General features: G+C 40.4%; 1 protein-coding gene across 5 annotated transcripts in view; it reads right to left on the reverse strand.

Moving 5' to 3' along the window:
• Positions 1–27,333, reverse strand: part of LOC131684110 (uncharacterized protein ZK1073.1) — a 185,701-nt gene that overhangs the window by 12,361 nt on the left and 146,007 nt on the right. For 4 of the 5 annotated variants that reach the window (XM_058966679.1, XM_058966675.1, XM_058966676.1 and 1 more), the window contains 5 exons: positions 15,923–15,973; positions 4,843–4,906; positions 4,661–4,778; positions 4,309–4,591; positions 3,211–3,222 (listed from right to left, as the gene is read on the reverse strand). In XM_058966679.1, coding sequence (XP_058822662.1) covers positions 3,211–3,222; positions 4,309–4,591; positions 4,661–4,743 — 378 coding nt within the window. In that variant the 5' untranslated portion in view covers positions 4,744–4,778; positions 4,843–4,906; positions 15,923–15,973. The remainder of the gene's footprint in view (positions 1–3,210; positions 3,223–4,308; positions 4,592–4,660; positions 4,779–4,842; positions 4,907–15,922; positions 15,974–27,333) is intronic. The other variant, XM_058966677.1, reaches the window with a different exon arrangement.

A 27,333-nucleotide genomic window follows, 5' to 3' on the forward strand; every position in this document is an offset into this window, starting at 1 on the left:
GATCTCAACTATTCGATTCCCTTCGGGCCCGAGGAAGATCACCTAATGTCCCGGTTCGAGATGTACTAGCAAGCCGCGATATTCTCTACATGTCCCTTATATACACGTTCCTCAAAACCATCAATATCCAAATTTAAATGCCCCTATCTTTTCTCTTATTATTCCCAGAAGTGCCCTCTTCCGCCTACCGTACCCCAACGATGGTTTGATACGACTCCAAGACGAGACAAAACATCTGTCGAATGAACCAACAACACGAGATCTATAGTACAATATCATACGCGCAACGCGGTGTGTTTCCGATCCGTATCTGAGCCGTACTACGAAATCGTCTGGAGGAACCCCTGCCGGCTTGAGGAAAACCCCCCTGCGTCCCAATACTCGATACATCCGTTCGAATCTGTAATCCTGGCCGTTGATTCCTGATGCCGGAAACTGAAAGTTTATATCCCCCCCCCCCGTTCAACCTTGTCCACTCTCTCTCCCATGTCCCTGATACACAGATGTATGACTTCACCCCTTCTCCCCTTGAATATCTTCCCAAAACTTATGTGCCCCCCTATCTTCTAGTTTTAGTTGATCAATATATCAATCTCGTTAAGAAATGCACAACAGTACCACTACTTTAAAATAGCCCTAATTAATTCCCCTTAATCTTGAACCACTCTTTCTAGTTATTTCTAGTTAATAAGCTTGTAAAATGTTCCGCTTAGTTAATAATTAATTTCTCCTACAATCTCCCTTCTAAAAATCATAAAGTGAATTACTATACAAAGAACACACAAAATGACCCGTCCCCCAAATCTTACGAATATTATATTATACCCTCTTTTATATGTATAAGTTAGCTATAAAGTTTTTTTTTTTAGTTTCATTATATAAAACAAAATAATATTGAAATGTGTAACCCCCTAGTTTTAAGAAATTCAAAATGTAAAACAATGAAAAAATGGCACCTTTAAGCTAACGCATACGTGCCTTATCAAATAAACAAATTGAAAAAAAAACTACCAGGTTTTCGTTAACAATATTTTTTTCCTTTTTTATCAAATACTAAGAGTGAGTCATTTTTTATGTTGTATTAGCAACTGACTCTTCCTTGGGTACTATGCTGCCCATAATCGCAAGTCAGTCCCATATTTTATAAGATTTCCTATTTACATGGGACTGACTTGCGATTGTAAGCACTATGGCTCTTAATATGTAACACTATTGCACACAACATAAAAAATAAACAGTAATAAAAATTATTAAGCGCATTAAAATTACGCGTTTTTGAAAAAACACAATTTACACCACAATCCTTAACCCTATCGAAATTTCTGGATACGCAATTGATGTCACTGATGGCGTTTTTGCTTGACCCCAAAACTAAGTCAGGTTATAACCCCAACCGCTGTCAGTTTGTAAATTGTGACAGCAGCTGGGGTTAGAACCTGACTCAATTTCGCTTCAAGCTAAAACGACGTAAGTGTCAGTTTCCAGATATGGACAGAATATTGGATTGAAATTTGAAAAGATACCTGGTTACCCTGTTAGACACATCGGTTAAGTGCGTTTTAAATAACTTTGAATATTCAGTACATGTTGAAATTTTCGCTCATATAGAATATTTGTCAAGTAACTGTGTAGAAGCCGACTCATAATCGTATAAAACCAAGATAAAACTTACATTAATCCTCTAAACCAACGGTTCTCAACTTTTCAAAATCACTGCGATTCGGCGGACCCCTACGGTTTAACATCGATTTTGTATGCTGTAAAAATTTTCTTTTCAGTCTTACAAAGAAAAACCTTGAAATTTCATAATTAATCTGTAAAAGATATTCTGCGCGCACCCCCAGCAACTTCTTCACGGCCTCCTATGGATTCGCGGACTACAGTTGATTACGGCGCCGGTGGTTGAGTGGTAAGCGTGACCGCCACTCATTCCACTTGGTCTGGGTTCAATCCCAACCGAGGTCGTTGAGATTTTTCTGAGGTGAAAAAATCTGTGGTCACGTCTTCCTTCGGAAGGGAAGTAAAGCCCCGGCCCAAGAGTTGATGGATCGATATCTCTAGTCCAGATAGTGGAGTCACCTCTCTGGCGTCGGTAAAGAAGATGTAAAATCCAACTTCTATACTCACTAACAAATATCTCCTCCTCCCGTGATATTTGTGGAGTGCGCAGTAGTATATATGTCCTCTAGCAAAAGCAAATATCGGACTAACATTCCTTCCTTTTCCTTCCGCGATCTACGCTCGGGTCTGGCCGGCGCCGGTATTGATCGATAAAGCACTTTAGGATTACCAGGAGTTGCACATTGAAAGACGTTTCACTATTCCCAAGCATAATTATCTACTGATCCCCTGTGCAACTTCAGCTAGTCCAGATCGATAACGGAGTAGCAGCCAGGGGTGGTCGCACAAGCTCAAGCCTAGGGGTTCGCGGACTAAAGGTTGAGAACCATTGCTCTAAGCACTCTGACTGATTTCTGACGTGGTATTTTGATTCAATAGGCAAATATCTTTTTACGCAGCGGCGTTGAAATGTGTTGTTAGGTCAAGACCTCGATATAAATACAAAACTAATGCCTACAATCAGTGCTTGAATATATTTCCAAATGGAGACCAACACTCTCGGCATGGGCGGCAAATTGACATTGCACGTCGGTGTGCATTTTTAACCAAATCACCTTTTTTCCTACTGTTTCAAGCTCTTAACAGCTCTTAACCTGCAGCGAAACGAGGACCTGTCTTCTAAGCAGAATAGGACAGCTGAGCAGCATCAGGTGACTGACTGTGTTGAGTGGGCGTAGATGACTTCGCCTTCGGGGGGGTGGTTGAAGTTGAAGCTGGTTCTCGCAATAGGTACAGTACAAACATTCCGCTTATGGCGAGTGGGGTTGGGATTCAATTGGACCGGGTCTTGTAGCGCATGCATTAAAGTGAAACAGGAACTAGTAGGTACCTAGTAAGCGTAAATGTAGAACTAGATTCCTTCTAGCAACCGATTTCCATATCGGAGAAGGAGTGAATGTCATCATCAGCAGCGGTGGGAGTAGCTATAATAGCAAACAATCAAGCTTGTACATTGAGATAGATAAAAGGAAAAAAAACCGGTTCAACCAAAAGAAACAAATTGCAAGCACAACGAACGATAAACGAAAATGAAAAGCTCTAGCTACTATATAAGAAAATTCGCTATGGTTATACGCTATGCAAATATACCTCGGAGAAAATCTGCTCCCCGAGAGATTTACGGTGGGGGCGTCGCGGCCGGTTTTGTTTGTCATTGTTGTTGTAGTATTTTTTTTATAAATTAGCAATATTTTATTCAGTTTCAGCAAATGCGCCGATGTGATATTGTTCCGTTATTTATTTTCAGCAAACCGGTATTATTTTTAGCCACAGTTCGTGGAAGTTTACGCGGTAATCCGCGAGCCGTTTTATGTTTGGGTATATATGTATTTATCCGTTTCAAGGTGGTCGTGGTGTTCGTTCGATTCGGTAGACATCCCAAGTGATCGACATACATTATCACGGTAATGGATGGTGGCATGGAAAAACAAAAGTAGATATATTTCAAAACAAGGGACGTTTGTCCGTGAATAGGATATATGGGAAGGGATATTTTTGCTTCTTCAGTGGCTGGTAAGATTGAATGATCGAGAAAATAAACATTCCTATTAGGATGAGGAGTGCCAAGTGTATTTCTAGTCTGTTGGAAACAATTTTAATTGTCAGCTTCGCGTTAACGTTTACATAAACACATTTCTAATTTTGTTGACAAAAAACACTACGATTGTGTATTATTCATAAGGTAGAACCCTAATTAATTTTAGTTGAACATGAAAATACTAACAATTTCACAAGCCACTGAAACTGAAGGCTTATGAAGATTAATAGAGAATTTTAGAAAATCACCTTAAAATAAAGGGATTAGGTTGTAAATTGGTGTGGGAGAGTTAGAGGAAATATGTGAGGAACTGATCTATTAAAATTTTGATAGCGCATAGATTTCTAGATTTTAGTTCAATCTTGATTTGTTCGTAAGTTAAAAAATCAACAAGTCAAACAGTTTATGAAACATAAAAATTTTGAACACTAAAATGCCAATTGAATATAGAACATTAGGAAAGAGAAAGAACACTTAGAAAGTTATGCATAATATAGATGGTAACAGTAGGAATTCTACCCGACGAAAGCCAATGTAATTTTTGTGTCAAGGATGGGGGCAGTGACAACGGTTTTCCGTCTAAACACGTGACTGAACATAACCAGTTTAATAAATACTGTGGTTGAAGTGAATCTCCGGTAAGTACTTACATAGCCAAATTTATGATACAACAAGAAATCCTCAGCCGACTGGCTGAGGGCGTCTTCCTTCCAACTGATAAATTTGGTCTTGAAAGCATCCAGAACGGATGCCGCCGAACCGGTGACATTGATCAGAATTAGACCAAGACTGCGTGATGGATGGGCGATACCGAATCGGGCCAGAACATTTGCACCAGCGCCCTCTCCTAGACCAATCACGTATTTGACGTGCAGAAAGTCCAAAACGGTTACCAATTCTTCGCCCAGCAGCTGCAGCGATGGGAACTGGAAACTGAAAGCAAATCAACGTCGGTTATTTCACCACGAAACAAATACTCAGCTCGATCATCTGGCTACATACTTTTCCGGTAGGTTTGGAGCATTTTCGGCATGCCCAGGAACATCGATGTGTATGAAACACGATCGCTCTTTGATTTCGATCATACACGCACTGTTCACAAACTCCTGGAACGAGGTATCTAGAAGGTAAAAAGGTAGTGTTACCGATTCCGGTAGGTGGATAGATAAACAAGCGATAGTTACGATTGCACCCCAAGTCGTGCACAGTTAGGAAGACGGCACGCTTTTCCTGCTGCGTTATGTCGCCCTGCAATGGAAAGAATATAATATTATAATGAAGAATAATCTGTAAACAGTAAAAGTTGATAGAAGTGATAAAAGTTTTTCGCTCTAGATACGATATTATCTTTTCACTATGGAGTGAGAATAGCTTATTACTAGCACGTTTTGCAGCAGAATCGTTAGAAGATATTGTATAACCCGATGTCGTCAGCAATATCTATGAAAACAGTACACTAAGAATAAAGTCAACATTATTGAAACGCTCGACTTCAGGAATAAATATTTATTGGCTCGGTTGACATATTCTTCATGTTAGTTATGAAATTTGCGTTTCGACTTCGTCTCATCAGAATCCAACACTAACTTAGTGACAGGACTAACGCTAACTTCAAAAATCGCAAACACTATTTGTATTTCTCAGCAAACCCATAGGCCATACTCCTGCGTGATGTCCCGCAAGAAAAGTAGTTTTGATTAAGTTGGTGAGAATTAATAAAATCCACACATGGTTTGGCTTAGCAAGCCAACAATATTGTTGCAAAGGAGAACAATTTGACCAACGCGAATCCGTGGGGTGACGCCTACAGGATCGTGGTGGCCAAGACCAAAGGGGGCTCTTCACCCCCCGAACGGTCACCGGACCGGTTGGCGAGGGTTATCGAAGTACTCTTCCCGTCTCGAGCCACAAGTCCCTGGCCTCCTGCGCCGCAAGGCATTGTGGGTGCGGCCGAAATGGTGGCTTCGGTGACGAATGAAGAGTAACTCGCAGTGGCTAATTCCCTAGGAACGAACAAAGCTCCAGGGCCTGATGGAGTTCCAAACAGCGCTCTCAAGGCAGCAATCGTAGCGAACCCGAACATGTTCAGGCTAGCTATGCAGAGATACCTTGACGAGTGCCGCTTTCCCGATAGATGGAAAAGGCAGAAGTTGGTACTGTTGCCGAATGCCGGGCGACCCATCGGCGTACAGACCAATTTACCTGATCGACACGACAAACAAACTGCTTGAGAGGATCATCCTCAACAGGCTAACCCCGTACTCAGATGGCACGGACGGCATGTAAAGTAATCAGTTTGTTTTTCGAAAAGGCAAGTCCACGGTGGACACTATCAACTCAATGATAAAGACCGCCGAGATAGCGATCCAACGGAAAAGGCGAGGTATGCGATACTGTGCGTTAGTGACACTTGATGTGAAAAACGCACTCAACAGCGCAAGCTGGGATGCCATCGCGCTCTCGTTACGCCGGCTTAGCTTGCCCGTGGGTCTGTACCGGATCTTGGAAAGCTACTTCCAAAACCGTGTACTACTATACGAGACCGATGCCAGTCAGAGAAGCGTTCCTATTACCGCAGGAGTCCCGCAAGGCTCGATTCTGGACCCGATATTATGGAACTTTATGTATGACGGGGTTCTGAGACTAAAGTTCCCTCCTGGCACAAGGCAAGTCCACGGTGGACGCTATCAACTCAATGATAAAGACCGCCGAGATAGCGATCCAACGGAAAAGGCGAGGTATGCGATACTGTGCGTTAGTGACACTTGATGTGAAAAACGCACTCAACAGCGCAAGCTGGGATGCCATCGCGCTCTCGTTACGCCGGCTTAGCTTGCCCGTGGGTCTGTACCGGATCTTGGAAAGCTACTTCCAAAACCGTGTACTACTATACGAGACCGATGCCAGTCAGAGAAGCGTTCCTATTACCGCAGGAGTCCCGCAAGGCTCGATTCTGGACCCGATATTATGGAACTTTATGTATGACGGGGTTCTGAGACTAAAGTTCCCTCCTGGTGTCAAGATCTTCGGCTTCGCCGATGATGTAACCTTGGAAGTCTACGGGGAGTCAATTCCCGAGGTAGAACTGACTGCAGCACACGCGATCAGCACTGTGGCGGAATGGATGAGCGCGAGAGGCCTGGAGCTCACTCAACATAAGACGGAGGTGCTTATCGTCAACAACCGCAAGTCGGTACAACATGCAGTTATTCAAGTGGGAGAAGTCGTGATCACTTCAAAGCGGAGTCTGAAGATTCTTGGGGCCATAATAGATGATAAGCTGACCTTCGGCAGCCATGTCGACTATGCTTGCAAGAGGGCTTCGACGGCTGTTGCGGCATTATCAAGGATGATGTCCAACAGCTCTAAGGTGTGCGCCAGGAGACGTAGGCTACTGGCAGGCGTTGCCATATCTATCCTCAGGTACGGCGCCCGTCCTGGGCGAGAGCACTGGGGTAACCAGTTACCTTCGGAAACTGGAGAGCACCTATCGCTTGATGTGTCTCAGAGTGATATCTGCCTACCGCACGGTATTACACGATGCATCCTGCGTGATAGCGAGCATGATTCCAATCGGGCTGGTCATCCGGGAAGACGACATGTGTTTCGAGCTACGCGGCACTAGAGGAGTACGTGAGCGCACCGGGGTGGCTTCGGTCGCTAAATGGCAGCGTGAGTGGGATAACTCCTCGAAAGGTAGGTGGACCCACCGGCTGATACCTAACATATCGAGCTGGGTGGGCAGACTCCATGGGGAAGTTCACTTCCATCTGACACAATTCCTGTCAGGCCATGGCTGCTTCCGACAGTACCTCCACAGGTTCGGGCACGCGGAGGTCCTCGTCTGCCCTGACTGCCCAGGTGTAGACAAAACAACCGAACACATACTGTACGTATGTCCTCATTTCGACGTCGAAAGAAGAGCAATGCTAGACGTCTGCGGCCAGGACACAACCCCTGATATCCTTATCCAGAGGATGTGTCAAGCGGTGGAGAAATGGAACGCAGTCTCGACTGCATCGACTCAGATTGCCTGCAGGTTACAGAGAATCTGGCGCGCCGAGCAGCAGACGACAAGCATGTGATTGGTTAGTTAGAGCGGAAAGGGCTGAGTACGGAGAAGTGAGTGAATGGTCTGCTCATGCTGAGGAAAGTGTGGCGCAGCGGGTGGCAACCGCGGTAGTCACACCGAAGCATAGCAGAAGAATGAGTGAATAGACGTATGTATGGACTGCCCATGTCGAGATGGGAAGGTCGTAGCGTAGAATGTTGGTACCTATCGCTATTGATACCTCGAGGCGGGGCAGAGGAGTGTAGGGTGAGCGTCCAAGTCAGTCTCACATGGTATGCTAGAGGTGAGCACACAAGTCAGACTCACATGGTATGTAAAAGGTGAGCACACAAGTAGGCCTCACATGGTGTGGCAGGGGTGATCACCTAAGTAAGCCTCACATTGAGTGTCAGAGCGAGCGTCAGGGTGTGACAGAGTGAAGACCCAAGTAAGCCTCATATTGGATGTGTGCGTGCGTGAGCAAGAGTGAGTGAGTACATTAAGTACTGCCATCCCCCCAGTGGAGTTTAGTCAGTATTACCCGTTAGGTAGTTTAGTCCTGGTCGAGCCGTGTGGTACCTTGGCAACTACTAAGCACGTGTACTGGGTCAGTGCGTAAATGCATTCTCCATTGTAAAAAAATTGAAAAAATCGTACAGTCGGGTCTTCTACTACGCAAATAACTGATGGCTTGAAAAAGGAATCCGCGTTGCAGGAATCGCATAGCTTATGAGATTTCGACTAATTGGGGCCGAATATTTCGTGTGTGTTAACATTTAGCGCCATACTTTCTTTGGTAAAATTGTTGAATTTAGTTAGACCTACAAGTTAGAGTAATTGGTTGAGAACTGTGCCGCCAGGCATGCTTTAAAGGAGAGTACATAAATCGAACCTCTCGTGAATATTACTACCATTGAATGGGTTTAACATAAAGTATAACAAAACACTGATTATTTTGAAAGAATATGTCTCAGGAAGATTTGTCCAGAAAGCCAGTTTCTGGATGGTGGAAATTATAACTCGAAATTGTCCCACTAGGCGGCGCTAGAGCGAATGCAAATGTTCAACTAATGTTAAAATCATCCTTTATCTCAATAAAGAGATTATTTAGAGGGGTACTGTGTTTAGTAAAGTTAGTAGAGAGATCAAAGACTACGAGATGGTGACAGATTAATTTGGGATACTCTCACTATGTGGCGCTAGTGAGCGTACCAGTTTATGGTACATTATAGAATATGATACATATCAAAAGTCTAATAACTTAGAAAGATGGTGTTTTCGGCAAAGTTCTAGAGGAGCTAGTGAGCATATACTATTTTTAAAATTTAGGGATATTCTGTATCTCGAGATCGTGATAATTTAGAAGAGTGGTGTCTCCAGCAATATTCATCAGTGGGTCGAGTGCTGCCCGAAGGCGAATAGATAATTTCAAAATTCAGCCACTAGGCGGCGCTAAGGAGATTACAACTTCCAATATAGGTGATGTTTTATCTCGAAAGTTTAATAATTTAAGAAAATGATGTTTTCTGTAAAGATTCTGAGGACGACAAGGGCTGTTTGATATGTAATGTTATGATTAAATTGGACATAACCCGTTAGGCTGCGCTAGTGAGCATACATTTTGTTTATTCTAATATCCCCGAATTATGACAATTTGGAAGGATGATGTTCTCAGCTAAGTTGTTCGAGATGTCAAGATCTTTAGTAGTTAAGTAGTTTGGGATACTTTTATTATGCGACGCTATTGAGCGTACAATCTTTCAATACATGAAGATTGTAATATACACCAAAAATTTGATGATTTAGGAAGAAGTTTGTAATAATGAGGCGCTAGTGAACTAGTAAAAATTTTGATATTCAAGATGGAATTTTTTTCAACAATATGGCAATGAGTTTTTTGTTTTTCTTCTCGCCCCTAGGTTGAACAAATTGATGGTATTACTAACATTTTCGAGCAATATATCACGTAATAGTTTGAATAAAATGTATCAACTATAAATACTTAATACTAGTTTAATCTTGAATATCCGTTTAAAGTGTCAAGTAGGAAAATAGCCATTTATATTCTATTGAATGCAATAGTAGCTTTTCATATTGACCTCTAACAGAAAGTTGCTTGAAGATGTTGATTGCAATACGCCTCGCCAGTGGTGCATCGCGGAGGCTGATAGAGTGCATTCGGTATTTTTTATTTTTAGTCCTACTATCCATCTAACCATTACTGAATGAATGTATAATTAAAACGATGTTTCTTCCTTCACCGTTTCGTTCCCGGTATCACTTAATAGCGCACGTGAATATGCAAACGACCACACGGCTATAGAAAACGCTTTAAAACACGCGAAATTACAAACTTACTAGCATACTTGACATACAAAAAAACGCGCACAATAACATACAAACTCTCGACCCTTTCCCGATAAGACAAATGGAAATTGAACCCAGGTGAGCTGCGTACAAGGCAATCGATTTACGACCTACGGTATGCGCGTCCCCTGGTCCTCCCGGTGATCAAGTCAAGATGATAGCACTTACGAAATTTTGAATGCGTTTCCTCAACGCCCGCTCTCAGTAAATCATGAATCGGACTCGTCCGGAAGCTCTTACTAAATACGGAACTTATATATGTAGTAAATATAGTCAACAGGCAGTGAACTTTGGATTCACGTTTAGAAACCCAACAACTTGCAACAGTATAAAAAATGCACACTATCCCAAACCACACAGTAAGATCGACCTGATTCTAGTTAGGAAAACATGCATTTCTGCGTTTATAAATACACGAACGCAATATCTTCACCGGAAGACGGAAGTTGTCGATGTACTTATGCGTGAAGAGAAAGAAGAGGAATGAGAGAAAATGAAAGCGAATGTCTGTGAACGAAATCGATGGAGAAAGGACGTCTTTACCACGACATAATCTACCATAACATCAAGAGCAAGACACGTTTACAACAATATACACAGAACAAGTTTCAGGACAATATAATTCGGGATTCCGGTGATAACGATGAGCTCACTTTCTCCCTTCATCTGAACCGTGCACTGAAAATTAAACATCAGAATGACAGCCCGTGCAAACATTCAAAAGCCCACGGGATGTGCAAAGGACTACACAGTTATATTAACGAAATCAAGCTCGCGAAGTTATTCACATGCTAATATTCGCATACAAACGACCACGCGATTAAACACGTTAACATAGAAACGACTGTTTCCTTCGCGATTGTACAAGTATGGCTACGCATGCGAACATACAATCGCGATCATTCACACATACCTGCGCCCGCGATCCCGCATACATAAGGCGTTCCGGTGATCACCCTTAATCTTGTTTAAAACGAATGAGAGAGCGATTCGAACGAATAGTAAGCCCGTTTAATATTGATTTCGTAAACGTGAATACAAACCAACCTCGCATTAATCGCAAACAAGAATAAGGGTGAATATGTTAGCTATTACGAATTCCAAAACATGGTTTCAAGTACGATTATATCAACGCTCGTTCTCGCGTAATAATGCATCGGTCGCGTCCGGAAGTCTTTACTGTCATCTCAAAACAAACACAAGCGCATATACACTAGTAGTCTCATGACTGCATACCCTAGTGGTCTCTTTCCTTCTAGATCTAAATCAAACAATCCAAATCGCGGATCGTGCGCACATTCAAAAACCCACGCGAATATGCAAGCGGTTACACTTATACAAACGGATTCACACACGCGAAGTTACATACGCGCGACACGTCCATGCGATCAAGCCCGGTAACATACAAACGTTCCAACCTTGCGTGATAATACAACATTGGTCATTAATGTAAACATACAATTGCGACATACACACAAACCAACGCCCGTGATTTCGCAAACATAAAAACGACTCGATAGTGGATATTAATTGTGTATACTTGAGTGCTGAAGAAAACTAAATAAGAAAATTTCTAAACTTTTTTTACGGTCAAGTTCTCGTTATTTCGAAACCTAGAGGGTTTAGTGTCTTTGGAAAATTTTACAACATAAAACGGCACATCTTCTAATCAAATAATTCTGGTAGTTAAGCCTTACACTTCAAGCAAATTTAATTCAAAATTTAATGTTTTCAGTAAAGTTTTCGATAATGTTATTTCAAACAACTTTGAAGCTCTCGAAATGGATTAGACTATATGATACATATCCCTTGATCTTTATAAATAATAAAAATTACATTCTTTCTAATGCATGAGTCTCTGAAACTTACTGTAAGAAGCTATATTGAAGAGAACTGGCTTTAAGGGGTTACATTACTTTTTGTGCAAAAATGTGAAGATAGTTTGAATTTGAAGCAATTATTTCATTACATCAAACTTATAGTATTTTGGTAGTTGATAGTGGTTGGTTTTTTCAAGAAAACAGAGTTTAAAATTTTAAGCTTGGTAGACGCAGCGCGCTTGAAGGCGCTATAACTTTCATTCTATTTCTCGGATCTCTATGAAAAATTGGGAAATGTTCTCAAGGATTTGTATTTTCAGATAAAGTAATCGATAAAGAAAATCGATTTTTTGAAAAATAAAAAGGTATGTAACCCCTTAAGAAAATTTTCTAAACATTGTTTTACATGAACATGATATGTGGCATACATGAAGCCTTCATATTTTCAACAAAGTTGTTTTGACTGACATTATCCACAACAACAGCTGAAGACACCAAGTCTCTTACTATTTATTGATGAGTTATTTTTTTATACTTACTTCTAGAACAATTAATCAATAAAGTGATGTTTTCGCAATTATGTGATCTTGACCATAAAGAAAGTTTTCGTTTTCCACTTTAAAATTGCACATTTTTAAATTCAATTAATTTTTTTTTTCAAAAATTCTATTTTTTAAATTTTATAATTCGAAGGCTGAAAGTGTCTAGAATAAGTCGGTAAAATGTTTTTTTTATCCGTAAATCAGTTCCACCGCTACATGGCTAAACACATTAATTCTAGAGGTGGCAGTAGTGTTTATAGGTGCGTTAACAAATTGCCGGTATGGTCTACCAAACAAATTTAGCGATCTCGTGAAGGTAGAATAAGGTTTTCAAAGAAAAATGTAAAGACCGCACAAATATGGTCGCGGAGGTACTGGGCGTCCTTCGAGGAAGAAAAAAGGTCGGTTCAAGGGAAATCAATTTACTGCCGAAACGGATGCAGAATTCGTCGGCACGTCAGCGAAGAAACTGAAAACAGCCGAGAACATTGAAGCTATCATCGACGTAAGCAGCAATTATGTTATTTGTCGCTTTTTGATGCCGTTCTACTTGCTAAGTGAATGTCTGGTGTGCAAATCATGTGGCTCTAACCTGAAATTTACTGGATCCACCGCATCAGGAGAAGCCTTCAACTTGGTGATCGAGTGTTACTGCGCAATCCGCCAAGTACCATCAAGGCCCCACGTGAATCATTGTTTTGAAGTGAATAGACGTTTGATGTTTGTGATGCGGCTTTTTGGACTTGGACTTTAAAGTGACAAAACCTTCTGTTCTGTCAAGGACATTTAGCACACCTTCAGTAACATGATGTATTCCGCATTTCAACAAAACACATTAGTCGAGCATAACCAGAAAGCCGTCACATCACAAATTCGCTAAAATACTGCGTGCAACAATCCATTGAATTTATCCGAATTCGAGAACGGTTCGTGGAAGAAGCGGGGGTTTCATCGCTTGTTGGACTTACAACCTCGATTGGAAAATTCACCGGAAATTGTTGTGGTCAAATCTTCGTTTTACCAGGCTTGTGTAACTTGGAAGTCAAAGGAAGGCACCGCAGAATATTTGGCATGGCAAACGCAACACGAGGACTTATTTAATTTAATTTAATTTTAATTAATTGTAAGATTATCATTTGAATTCTTCGAAACTAATCTTAAAATTTAGTTCATTCTCGAAAACATTTGTATTGATCACAATTTCATGAACATTACTTATGATCACTTTTTGGCCGCCATATTGGATCCGTTATCTAAAATTTTTCAAATCTCACCTCAAATTCGTATTCAGCGACACTAAATATCCTTACATTTAAAGTTTCATTAATGTTAATAAACATTTCACATTTTTCGTCCGCCATATTGGATCCCCCATTTTGAATTTGTCAAATTTGACCTCAAATTCGTATTCAGCGACCCCAAAAACCCATATATACAAAGTTTCATACAAATTGATACGCATTTTATTTTTTTTTCTAGTTCGCCATATTGGATCCGCCACGTTGAATTTTCCAAACCTATCAACAAATTCGTGTTTAGTGACCTTAAAAACCAATAAATTCACTTATTCTTAGACAAATAGATCGCGTAACTTAAATTATACACGAAAAAATGTTTTCAAATTTCGAATCTGCGGATATTCTCGTTTTTTAATCATTCAACCAATCAACTTCGCGTTTTGCTCGCCTAAGAGAAAACAACATTCTCCGACGTGGTAACCTACAAAATCGCAATATTTTGTACGTAACGGATTTTTTACAAACCGGCCAAAGTGGAAAAATAATGTGAAAAAACGATACTTTATTTTCAAGTGGCCGCCATTTCGTTTCTATAACCATTTTTTCATGTTTTTTTTAGGTTAGGGCGCCTCCATGGAATGTAATAGTAGATACAGAACACTACACACCAAAAAAATCTGAATTTTATCGTTGACGTAATTGCAAACATGACACAATTCAACAAACCGTAATTTACGAAATGACGGAACATTACCGTGTTCCGTTTAATTTTACATGAAACATATACTTTACATGCCCAATGACATAAGATTACACTTCCTACCATTCAGAACAAACGCTGTATGAGGAGTAAAATTATATGATTTACGAAATTCAACGTCATGTAAAATTAAAATCAAACGTAAAACTAAGTTATTTTTGATGCTCGTATATGTCAGGGTCAGGAGACGTAAATTTACACTATTTTTTCTAGGTGTGTAGATTAGGATTGTCGCTGGTGTTCCCATTGTTTTCGCCTCGGAACATGTTTGTTTTGCTTCCGGTATATATCTGTCAAAGTATCGAAAGTCTCTCTAGTAAAAGTCTTTGGTCCGCGCTTTTGGTACACGCAGAAAAATATGGCCTGCTTTTAACCACAAACCGTTTAGTTGAACTTCAAATTGAGTTTGCCTATTTTTCATTTCAGTCTCGTTTATTCTGCTGTGATTTTTATGCATTCAAGACCGAAAACGTCCAATGCATAAAATTTGCAACAGAATAAACGAGAGGCAAACAGAAAAATGATGTGATATCTGCTATGTAACAAATTCCTATGTGGCATACTATTATAATTTCATTAATTTTCCCATGATATCTATGTGTGACAGTAATTTTATCTGCTACTACAAATTGCAAAAAATTATGTGTGAAATCAATATATTCAATATAACGAATTTTCTCGGTGTAAATTTTCGACTGTTATTGTTATGAAATGAAACTAATTGGATACCCTATGACTCTAAGCTGTAGGCCCAAGTGAGTACAACAACTTAACCAAAGAAAGTATGGCGCTACATGTTGACGCGGACGAAATAAACGGACACAGCCCCAATTAGTCGAAATCCCATAAGCTATGGGTATCGTACAAGTACAATGCAGGTACCGCGCAGAAGGAATCCGCGCAGTAGGAAGCAGTAGGACTGTATAACTAAACCAGCATCAGTAAGTACACCGTTTGTGTAGACTTGCTGAAGTAAAAAGTTCAGAATGCTAGTTTTCACAACAAATGCCAGGCCTTCTCCCGCTGCCTTGCAATTGATCTGAAAGCTACAAATCAGTTACAAATGTTACTATGTTTTAATTGCCGCAAGGTTCTACTGTATCGATTTTGTTGGCTATTTTCGGCAAATTTGAGACTAAGAGAAACGAAAGCAATGAAATTGAAAGACGGATAGGTATTCTAGAGCGAATCAGTTATAAACTTAGAACGGTAGTTTTCCGTTCTAAGTTTATAACTGATTCGCTCTAGAATACCTATCCGTCTTTCAATTTCATTGCTTTCGTTTCTCTTAGTCTCAAATTTGCCGAAAATAGCCAACAAAATCGATACAGCAAATCAGTTACAAAGTCTGTTGAATTGGTAACAAGGTTCGTGATGAAACGTTGGGACCCTAAGGATTTGGCATGCCATCCCTGGCTCCATTCATACATGACAATTAAATTTATTAAAATTCATTCAAATCCGGAAAAATGTTAGTGCTTCATACCTGAACTGTGACAATGATTTCGCCGCTTTTCTCCGTGTTGACTGCATATCTCTGAAAATGGAAATATAAAAGAAAATACCAAAGTTCAGTATTACAAAAATGATGATTTCGGTGAAAAATTCGAAATGGGACCACAAAGCTCATGGAATGCATGCAGTAAAGTCAATAATATGCCGTAAAACATGATGAATTACAACTGATAATATGGCGACCCATATTGCCATAAATACATTTGTCTAAGTTAAGCTGCAATATTTGATTCCGTCCAACCCCTTCTACCTACAAGTCACCTGCGATGCAGTATCAGATTTCAATAAGTCTCAGGTTTGACTAACGACGGCCGAACGACATGGTGGATGAAGGGGATTCACGTTCCATGCATCAGTAAAGACTATCCCGCAGTAACGTTATCCCAAAGCCGGCTGATATGTTTAAAGTAAACCCGACCCCGTTAACGGTGTCGTGGTCTAGACCGACGATGGGAAGCCATGGCAATCAAAGAGTGGCGAAGGTATGGAAACATAAACAGAAAAGCGAAAACGTTTCCGGGTTGCAACCCTCTCTAATATTACGGTACGGGACATCATGTCCTTTTGAGTTGCCCGGTAGCATAGGTTTCCAATCAAAAGTGATTGCATTTTTAGCCATAAAGGATTGCCATTTCTTTCATACGATTATGTACGCGTCAAGGAGTTTCTATACACCTCCAATCGAAGGGGTTCTTTAAATTCCTGTTGGGTAATGTTGGCTTATATATTAGACATGTACACACCCGCATGGCACCGCCAGCGCCATCCATCGAACGTTTTGTATTCGTCAATACATAAATAATTAGAACACTTTTATCTTTAAATTTGATATATACGATCTTTGAAAATCCACGAGCTTAAAAATGCTGAACATTGCCTAATTGGGATCAAATAGGCTTATAACCCTACCTAAAACCGCATTGAATTTACGGCCATCGGTGTCGTGTGCTAAATTCATACCTGTTAATTTTTGATCTGATCGGTTACATTTATCCTCTTCCACAATTATGTAAAGTACCGATGAGCATCAACGTTATTATTATTCATACCATCGACCGGTCCATCGATGGATGCGAGGTGATTGATTTTTTCTGACCTAAAAGTGGGACACACACGCTAGCAGCAATTGGCCTCAGGGAGATGACTGATACCCAGGCTGTCACCGACGATTTGTTTTGATCGAACGCAGACCCCTTCCCGGACATGCATACATGGCGCACAGAGCGGCGTAGGAAGCAGTAGATTTCAATTGAGTCTAATTGCTTTTTAATTAACTATCCTCTCTAAAAGTTCCTTCGGGCACAGAGTTGGTTAACATCATCATCCTCGCCAGCCAACCGTCCCTTACGGAGGGCAAAACAGAATCAATTGAACAGTATGGTTTCACCGAGTGTCACTTACATTACTATTGCGCACATTCTCGCAAATTACTTCAGACATGTTGGCAGTTGGGATGTCCGTTCGTAAATTCCTATTAACAACTGGTTGCCTTCAGCAGTGTGTTTCAACTTTAAACGATTTATGACCGTACTCCTGCCGGTGTGATAGTTTCTACACAGTACCCAGCTGTTACGGCAAGTTTTGAATATTTTTGGTGCGAGCTAATGCATTCCTGTTAGAGTAAATTTGTTGGAATTTTGGCAATTTACATTTTGCTAAGTTCGTTTCTTTATTGAAGAACTTTATGGAGACGCATAGTTATTTACAACATTTACAACACACAGGCTTTGAGAGTTCTGAAACTTAGAGCCACAATTGAAATAATAACGGTCTAGTATACTGTAGAAGTATTTTTATTATTCAATTTAGTATTTTCACAAACCTTCCGCCTCAACGTAAACTGCTGGGGAGTGAAACACGTCTCTATGGACATTAATTCGTTCTAGCACCATCGCGTGAAATTACCACCATTACTAATCTTTTAACGCTCGCCTGCTTTCTTCGATTGCGTGGAAGCGAAACGACTACAACAGAAAGACCAAAAAGACATTTAATAGTGTAATCAATCATCACTTACGTTCGCTTATATCCTTTCAGGTCCCTGATCATCGGGTGAGGGGGGGGGGGGCATCAAGTGCGTCAATTCTTTTTTTTTTCGATCACACTGACAAATAGATCGCCAATGGCAGCGAAGTTAAAATTAACTTTTAAATAAGTTAGCCCAACTTTCACTAGCAACTTTCACATTCTTATATCCTACATGATCTATGTCTTCGAATTTTTCATGTTTGCTAAGTTTGCTCACGTTACCAAAGGACGGAATATAATCTGGTCGTCAGTCTTTACCAAAACGCTTTTCATTACATTCTGCTTACACGACACTTTACCCACAAGTTGTACTTGAATTCCCCGTCAACGTTTGGTCATATCACCTTCACTTTTAGCTGCTAGTAGAATTCCAAGTAGATATGTATATATATTTCGAATGGTGAACATAAAAAAAATTCCAAACAAGAATTCGAACCCATTCCGCCTGATAGAATGACGCTGCACCACCAAATCTTCTCCGACACGTTTGAGGTGTTGCTTTTCTTCACTTTACTCAATCGCTGTTTCATCCTTTTTTTGTCGAATAGAGAAACTCATTTCATGTGAAATGGTTCCGCCTGGTTTTCGTGACTAGCATTCATTTGGTCTAATTAAACACCGAAAATTTCCTGAATAGCTTGTTTATTGCAAAATAAGATACAAGGAAAGGCCCAAATCAACCGTAAATAATGCGTTCGTGTGCACAATACATGCTGGGAAATTGCTGATAAGCAATGCTCATTAGCGTGTGATCATTTGTGTATATTTGCACAATGAAATTGATGGAGAAAACCTCAAAATTGAAAAAGCAAATTTTTCCGTGATACATATATGGCTTCTTCGTTTCGGTGTGTGGTTTGGTTCATCGCATTATTTCAGCATCATGTGACGTGAATCTGGTTTTTTCTTATTTTATTTCGAGGTATAAGCTTTACTCTAGAACGATTTCGTGGAAGACACTCGTACCCCAGTGCTGCTTGAATTCCCGGTTATTCTATTGCGGTTTATTTCAACAGAATGCAAGCTGTATCATTAAATTAATTCAATTAAAAACATCCTTTAAAGGAGATGTACCATATTAGTTTCACCCGACCAACTTAACAGTGGTCGCTTTATGTTTGTCTGGGACACGAATGTACTCCGCGAAACCGTTAACGTTAGTGTTTTGTCATGTGTGCATAATTCGGAAAATGGATTACATATGGGAAATTTAAAATACTCGCGTTTGAACGAAGCGAAAAGTCAAGTCCAACACGACCTTATTCATACTACAACTAGGCCATTACAAATCTTTTTTAAAAATTATGTCCAAGTACATTTTTTTTCTGAAGGGGGTGGCAAATAAAAAATAAATATTTATTTTTATTAAAACAAAAAAAGTTTTTTTTCATTTTACATTTTCCTGCGATCGTTCTCGTGGTCGTTTCCGCAGGGTGTTTTCGGATAGCGGGGTTGTTTTACTAAAGCAATTCAAGCAAACTTTATTGAATCAATCAAAAGTTCATATAAGAAAGGAATGGTTAAGTTTTTCGTTTTAAATAATTTTCCGAAGAGTACAATTTCTAATAGCGGTTTAATCTGTTTCTAAATTCCCAATAAAAGCTTAAATGATCACTAAGAACTTAATATGAACATTAAGGAGTACTTTTAGGTATTATCCTAACTTTTGGTTGCTTGGATAGTTTTCGTACCGTTGTAGTGGCACATGGACCGACTTCACACAAAAAGCATGAAAATTGGTCAAAGATGACCCTGCTTGATAACAATATACAGAAACAGGATTGTAGCATTTTACATATGGACTGGTGAACTGGCGAACGTACATTCTGTGCATACTCTAGTTTTTCGAGCTCTAGTGAAAACGGCAGGTTTGGTTTATAGCTTGTGTTTGAAAACTTGTAGATTTGTTTGTTTGGTACATGATAGTCATTTGGCTCTGCTCCGTGTACATCTTCAAAATACTTACTTTTCCCCCATCTTGTTGTGCAGTCGTATGGATTTATGAAACGTATAGGAATCATCAGTTCATATTTGCCTTTTTCATATAAGGAATGCAATCACTCTGAAACTCGACTTGTCAAGCTAGACCCGGAGTGTCGAGTGCCATATATCACTAGATTCAGTTAATCGATGTGAAAATGTCTATAAGTGTGTTTGTTATAGTAAAGTTTAAGAGTTTCAAAAGTGCATTGACAATGGTTGTGACTCACTTTCGTGCATAACCACTTAAAACTGTCCTTACTTTTCTTCCTTCCTTCTGCCCCACGAGACTGCATCAAAGCGTGGGGAGACTGATTCGGTCTTGAGATACAGTGAACTCAAAAAAATAGCATGATCACTGGCACTACCTAGTGGTAGAGTTGAACACTATTTGGTCTTTCACAGCTTTTGATCTTCCGAACAGGTTTTCCGAAGATAGATACCCTGTACAAGATCGAGATCACGAGATATTTCGAATAGAATGTTCTTTTGTTGAAATTTCCATTTCGCTTGTTCCATTTACATGATTTTAACAATCTATTTTAGCTTTAATGGTGGTACTTAAGGTATGTCTTTGTATAAAAATGATTATATATTGTCCAGGACAAATTATGACAAAATGATACAATAGAGCATACATTCGAGCCGTTTAGCTCCGAACACCTATTCGGTTAATCGCAGTTGGGAACTTCCGTGAGCCATTTGGCTCCCGTTTCTGTGAGCCATTTAGTTCCTGTTTACGCGAGTCATCTCAGTGAATCATTTATGCCTCGGCGGCGGAATTTCTCCCGATACCGATGCCCGTTGCGTGAGTCATTTAGCTCCCAGTTTTGTCGCAATCTATTCGGATACACACCAAAAAATAATGAAATTTAAACGATATGTAAATCAATACGAATGTAAACATACAACGATTGAATCAAACATTTGATTGAAAATTACGTTAAAACCAATTGGAGCATCAAACAGCATGCAATTTTACGCTTTCATTCGTGTAATATTACATGTCATTCATTTTACAGCAGTATTCGAGTAAAAATACATTGAAGTGCATTGGTTTTCCGTTTAAAGAAACTGTAATTTTCGATCCACGTGTAATATTATAATAAAATTCGTTGAAGAAAGCACGACGAGTCGTGTGTATTTCTTGTGGAACTTAATTTTACATTTATATTCATGCTCCAAATATGTGCATGAAAATAAACTTAAAATTACAAAATATTTTTTCTGTGTAGTCCATAAATCCTACTCAAATGGCCAACCAGTACTTGGCGATGTTGGTTCGGCGATACCAGATAGAGCGTAGCTTCTGGTTCGCTGCTTCCGGTTCGCTGAAAAATCGACGACCAACCGCTGGCGCTTCACTCGATCTAGTTCCTGACGGTGTAACTAGTCTGCTCACGGGCTTCGGTCCGGCGATTCCAGATGGTTCGTGGCGCCCGGTATACTGGCGCCTCAACCAAAGCTGTGGTTACTCTCATAGTCTTCCCCTTAGCATAATCGTCGTGACTTTAAAAGTTCGAGTCGATGATATGTTCTCCGACCGCGATTTTCGCCTGTTGCTTTCTTTCGGCTGCTAGTGAACACCTGGTGGGTTACTTAAGAGCTCTAATTATACAGTGCATTCCATACCGGACATCTACGGAATTATACTGTGCACTTGCACTCATCGTAAGTGACAACATATGCAGTTAATCCAAGCAATCTTTGACTCTGCCTCTTTCAGGTTTCAACTGTCCTACAGGTAATACACGATTCCTTTCTAGACAACAGTTCAGACATTCACAAACACCAACTCTGTTTTATGATGGGCAATCGTCTCCGTGGAGAGTGCCTCCAGCTCTTTTAGTGATTCTCCGATTACTTGGATAATGTGGTGTATCCACGAAAATCGTTACATCTCTGAGAAGGTTCAGCTTCAATACTCCATCGTTCACTGCGATCCACAGCGTCGGGCCGAGGAACGTCAGTCGTAGTTGTCATTCTCCCTTGTCTGTTTCATAGATCAGTGTTCGGTACTGAAAGTAGCTCTGTAATATCCTGCAGAGTTACTCATGCTGTACAACGAATGGGCGATTGCTTCCTAGCTAGTACTATTGAAGCATTCTTCACGTTTAAGGTAACCACCACGCAATAGCGATATCCTTTTGACCTATACGCTGGAAGATCTCCAAGTTTTCCTGGCATCGGAAGCAGCATCAGCTTCTGTCGCTTCCAGTTATCGGATCATTCTGAACATATCCGGGTTCTCACATATCACTTTTTCAGCGATATTTGAGAGGCTGGTACTGGGTCCTTCCACTCATGGCTTTCGCCATCTCGATCAGCTGCTTGTCGGTAATTCGAGCTTCTTCTTCGTGATCATCCTCCTCACTGTACGGCGAGGATTGGTTCAAGTTGCGGGGAAAACCTTTCGATGGCGACCTCTAGCTTCTCCGGACACCTTTCAGGTGGTGCAGCAGCCTTTTATCTTTTTTTGGCACAGGCGGCGTCTAGGCGTCTCCTCGAGAATTCGCGTTGGCTTTGTGGAAAAGCTCATCAATTCAAGCTTTCTTGTTCAGCTCGACTGCTTTGTTAAAAGGGGCTCGTGCAGCTCGTTTCCCTCTTTCGGTGTCACTACGAACACTCTAACTTCTTCTCCAAGGTCGGAATAACTTATACGTAAATCGGTAATCGTCGTATTACAGCCGACGACTGTTTCTCGGTCTCCCATTTCTCAGTATGGTCGCATTACACGCCCTTGTTAGTACTACCATTAACTCGTTCGCATTTAGGTTGAAGAGGATGCCCCCAAATTTAAATTCTTCGACGGACACGTCCTTGTGAAAGATCGCTGTTTTCCACTTTCACTCGTTATTCAAACCGTGTCCGGTTACCAATGCTGTACCAGATCGCTTGATGGTCGCTGTGGGTATATCTTCGAACACTTTTCATCTTTGCTGTCACTCCAAGGCTACAAACACTAACATGGATAATGGATTCCCGGCTCTCCCTGCGGTAAGTACTGATGATACCTTTGTTTGTAAGATCTACATTTAGCTTTGCTAGAGCCTTCGCTGATGGTCAGACAAAGTCCTTTTGATTCCAGCGTCCTTCTCGACAATTTTGCAAGTTCCTAGTTCTTAGAATATTTCAGAATTAAAGTCTCTTCGGTTCCTTCGAAAACGGCTAACTTGATTTTCACAAGCTTAGTCTTAAATGGAAGGTTTAGTAGCAGACTTTGATCTGGTGAAGTTCATACGAATCGCACATATGGGTGCGGAAATACGGTTTGAACACTGCGATCCCATATTAAATCTTTAAATTTCAAAAGCCTTTCGGTAAATCTCATGCATATTGAATATTAAACCACAAATAAATCGCCAGGAGTCTTATGTGAATTCAGATTGTTTCCTTATACAAATTATTTTAGAGTGCAACTACCGATCTCTATCGACTGTTGCGTTTAAAATGGGATCGATTCAGAAGTCGGTCTGTTAGCCTTGCCATGAGATGTTTGTTTGAGAATTCACGAGCGGCTCCTTCCTTCCGCGAACAGTAAACGTTTCGTTTGATGTTAGACTGGATCGACGATTTTATTCGGACGTCCTATCTACCATATTGACTATTCTTGTTCAAAATAAAAAAAAAATCATGGGATGGCAATTTCCAAAACTACTAGAATAGTTTTCAATGACGAAAAGCAAAACTCTATGAAAGCTATTGTTTTTTTTATAAAAAGTGACAATTTTTTCAATTGAGGTTATTAAAAAAAATTATTTGCCCCCTGATTTTTTACAGCAATTTTGAAGGGGGGGGGGGGGGGTGACATAATTTTTAAAAAAGATTTGTAATGGCCTTAGAGTTAATGCTTTAAAAAGTAATAGCAGCTATAGGTTCCTGCTCCGAGCAACATTTTGGGTACCATTTGGGACCTAGAACAACTCTAGCTCGATCGGTGAAACTATATTTTTGCACCCTCGGTTTAAAGTTTACATGGGATTTCGTATAGGGAAATTGACTTTCACAAAATAATTCCTTCAGGAGTCGCCCCCGCGTGTGTAAGTAAATGTGAGTAGGGGTTTGCCCACTACTCGGGTTCTTGTTTGCCTGGCGGATCCTTTTTTTCAAGGCGGCCAACAATAAAAAGGTAAACAAAGAAATAAATTACTAATTTTACTGTCTTTTATTCACCTATTCTACACTGCGTTCCTTATGGTCCGCTGCTTCTGACGATAGCGGGAAGGCGGACGGTTTCTTCCGACCACCGACCGGGACTACAACGGCCGCGTTCTACTGTGGTCGTTGGCTGCTCCGATAGCGGTCCTTAACAATTAGCCAGGGAGGTGAGCTTTGCTCCTTTCTCGGAACCTCCCTTGCGACAGTGGTGACGAATCCCGGAAGACACTGCAGTGTGCTTCACAGGCGAAGCCGTTGCTCAACCTGCTTCCCACTCCTTGGCTTTTAGCTGTAGAGGAGAGCAACGCTCGTTCGGCTTATCCTCTACAGCGAGAGAGGCGGGCGTTTAGGATCCTTTGCGATTAGTCGGAGAAGCGGAAACTCCTTTACAATTAGCTTCTCCCGACGGCGATCCAGCACCACTAAAACGTTTGACCGAACCACGGGCCGGCACTTTCGACGGGAATCTCTTCCGTCACACACGCGCGCTTAGCTCACAAGCTATTGTGGCGGTAAACTTCTACGAAATAATCAACGTGTGTTTAACTGTGGCTCGTCACTTTGATTTTTCACGAACACCGCCTTTTCCACTCTACCAAAACAAACACCAAAAACGCACATCCCACACAATGTTGTATATACAGGTATGGCGAAAATGGCACTTTGGTATTCGTAAAATGAGTGGTGTGAGTGATTACAGAATAAATCGACTTGCTTTCGTCATACCGGTCGTTCCGCTCCCATTGAATCGTGTGAACGCTATGACGTCGACCCGTTGTGCTTCTGGATTGTTTACATATTTTTGGTTGCCAACACAAGCAAACCGTGTGTTCTGCCACACCTATACATACCTCATTGCATCCCACATAGCTATCATCGGCCATCGCTATGGTACAGCATTGTCCGCACACCTTTGCAGCGGGAGGAGAGCGGTTACCTAACTAAACCCTATGTTATTAATTCACAAACCTAACACAAAAATACGGATGTGGTATGGCTTTTCAGTCTCATATCACTTTTTCAGCGATATATGAGAGGCTGGTACTGGGTCCTTCCACTCATGGCTTTAATGCGATTGCGTCGATTACTGTGTGATCTTCGGCGAAGATCACACAGTAATCGACGCAATCGCATTGTCGACTGAAAAGCCATATCACATCCGTATATTTCCAACAGTCGCTACCCTAGTAACAATTGAGGTTTTATGGTAGTTTTATAGCCTCTCACAAAACTTAGAGTGCACTTGTAGCATGCTATAAAACTTAAATTGTTACCTCTATTTATAACACAAAAATTGTCTAACCTATCTGCACAAATAAAACCGTTCACAATCGCGAAAATGAACAAAAATTTACAACTAAATGTGAACGGTACCGAACAGCGGTGAACATAATTTTACGTAAACAAATACACTCTACGGAGTGTATACATAAAAAGGGTATATTTCCACCCAGTGCTAAATTGTTACCACAGACCTACCAGACATGACACTGAGAACAGTTCACTTAATAAAACGTGATCATCATTTCCAATTTAAATTCGCTTGGCACACTATCGCCGCCTCGTGGCGATTCTTTGAACTATATCATCTGTTTGACACATCTGTCCGTTTGACATGACGGTACATTGGTGTGCGTAAGTAGTTATTATGGGCAAATGCACCTAACAACAAACATCAATTAAACGAAAGTCAGATTAGACCTTTAAATTTGTATTCTGAAATAAATTAATTCTAGCAAAGGTAGAGGCTTCTTTACAGGCAACTCCACTATATGAAGAAACTGAGCAATGGGTAGGTCATGTTGCCTAGAAAGGATTATCTTAAACACAGAAAGCGAAGAGGACAATTTAATCCGTGCTGTAATGTGGAGTGTTCCCCACAAATTGTGCTGAAGATTGTGGAAAGTGCTTGTTTGATTAAATTGAAATTGAAGAGAACGCTATTTGATTTTTATTATTTCATTTTCAACTAGATTAGTATTAACTGTTGACAATGTGTCAAATAATTTCCTAATCGACTCTCATTTGATGGTCAGTAGAAAAACTTGCAGAACTAATTGCAAACTCTGCCAAAATCATTGTTTTGTGGTGCATTTTGATGGCCACTGCTTCCTGCATACATAGCTCCTCTAAAGTTTATCCTCGTTTTTTCATACAGAAAGCACCTTAAAGTTTTGATGTCAAGACGAACGGTTACTACAATCAATTGTAGAGCACTAGTTTATTTTTGTTTGTTCCTAACATAGTTCATTTAGCACAATAACGGCAATAACAAAACGCAGACGCTTAATGGTATGTGTTTGCGTATTTTTGTCAATCATGTCATACGGTCGCGCACCTCTTGCGGTGAGCACGGAAAGTTATGGGAATGGTAATCTAACGTTTGAAAAGGCCGTTAAATTTTTGCAACACTTTGGTGATCTCGAGTGTCATGTCTGGTAAGTCTGTGTTGTTACCCTGACGTGTTACACGTGTTAATTCAGAAAATCGTGCAAAAAACGCGTTAATTGCGAAATCCGTGTAAAAACGCTTTTAATCCACCTAACAGTGTGATGAGACATTTCTTATAACTCTTATCACTCTCTTCGGATATTATATCGTTTGAGAACATTTAGAACTTGATGCTTCGTGATGTTTTGATAACACATACTACATGGGATAGTGGCAGGACTCAGAGAATCGTTCAAATCAGCATAGGACAACATCAGTGCTAGAAATCTCAAACCAAATCAAAAGGAAAGCGAATAAATAGCCCATAAAATAGACATACCATCGAATTATTGCTAATGCTCTGTTAATAAAATATCTAAATTGTGGTAGGAAAACTGAATTTTCCTAAAGGGGTTATTTATTAATCATTCGCATGTATGAAAAAAGCCTTATGTTTACATTTGTGAGTATCGCCCTTTTCACAAAAAAGCGTTGAAATGAAATCGCAGCTCCTGATATCACGCTATCTCTGAAGTGCATGCTTGCATAGTTCCAAATTTTACTTGGACATCGACTTTTTCTAAAGGTGACTTCCCAGTAGTATCCTTGATTTGAATTATTATCGCTAATCCTAATGCCAAAGAACAAATAAAAACCTCTCGAAAACGAACCGTTTGGGAAATCATCATCATTACTGGAATTTTCATTTTCACGAAACTTTTCGATACCCTTCCGTAACTTGCGTTAATGCACTGGGTGCACAGTGCTCCGAAAATCTAGCGAAAT

This window comes from Topomyia yanbarensis, chromosome 2, assembly GCF_030247195.1.
Source record: "Topomyia yanbarensis strain Yona2022 chromosome 2, ASM3024719v1, whole genome shotgun sequence".
Classification (NCBI taxonomy): Eukaryota; Metazoa; Arthropoda; class Insecta; order Diptera; family Culicidae; genus Topomyia; species Topomyia yanbarensis.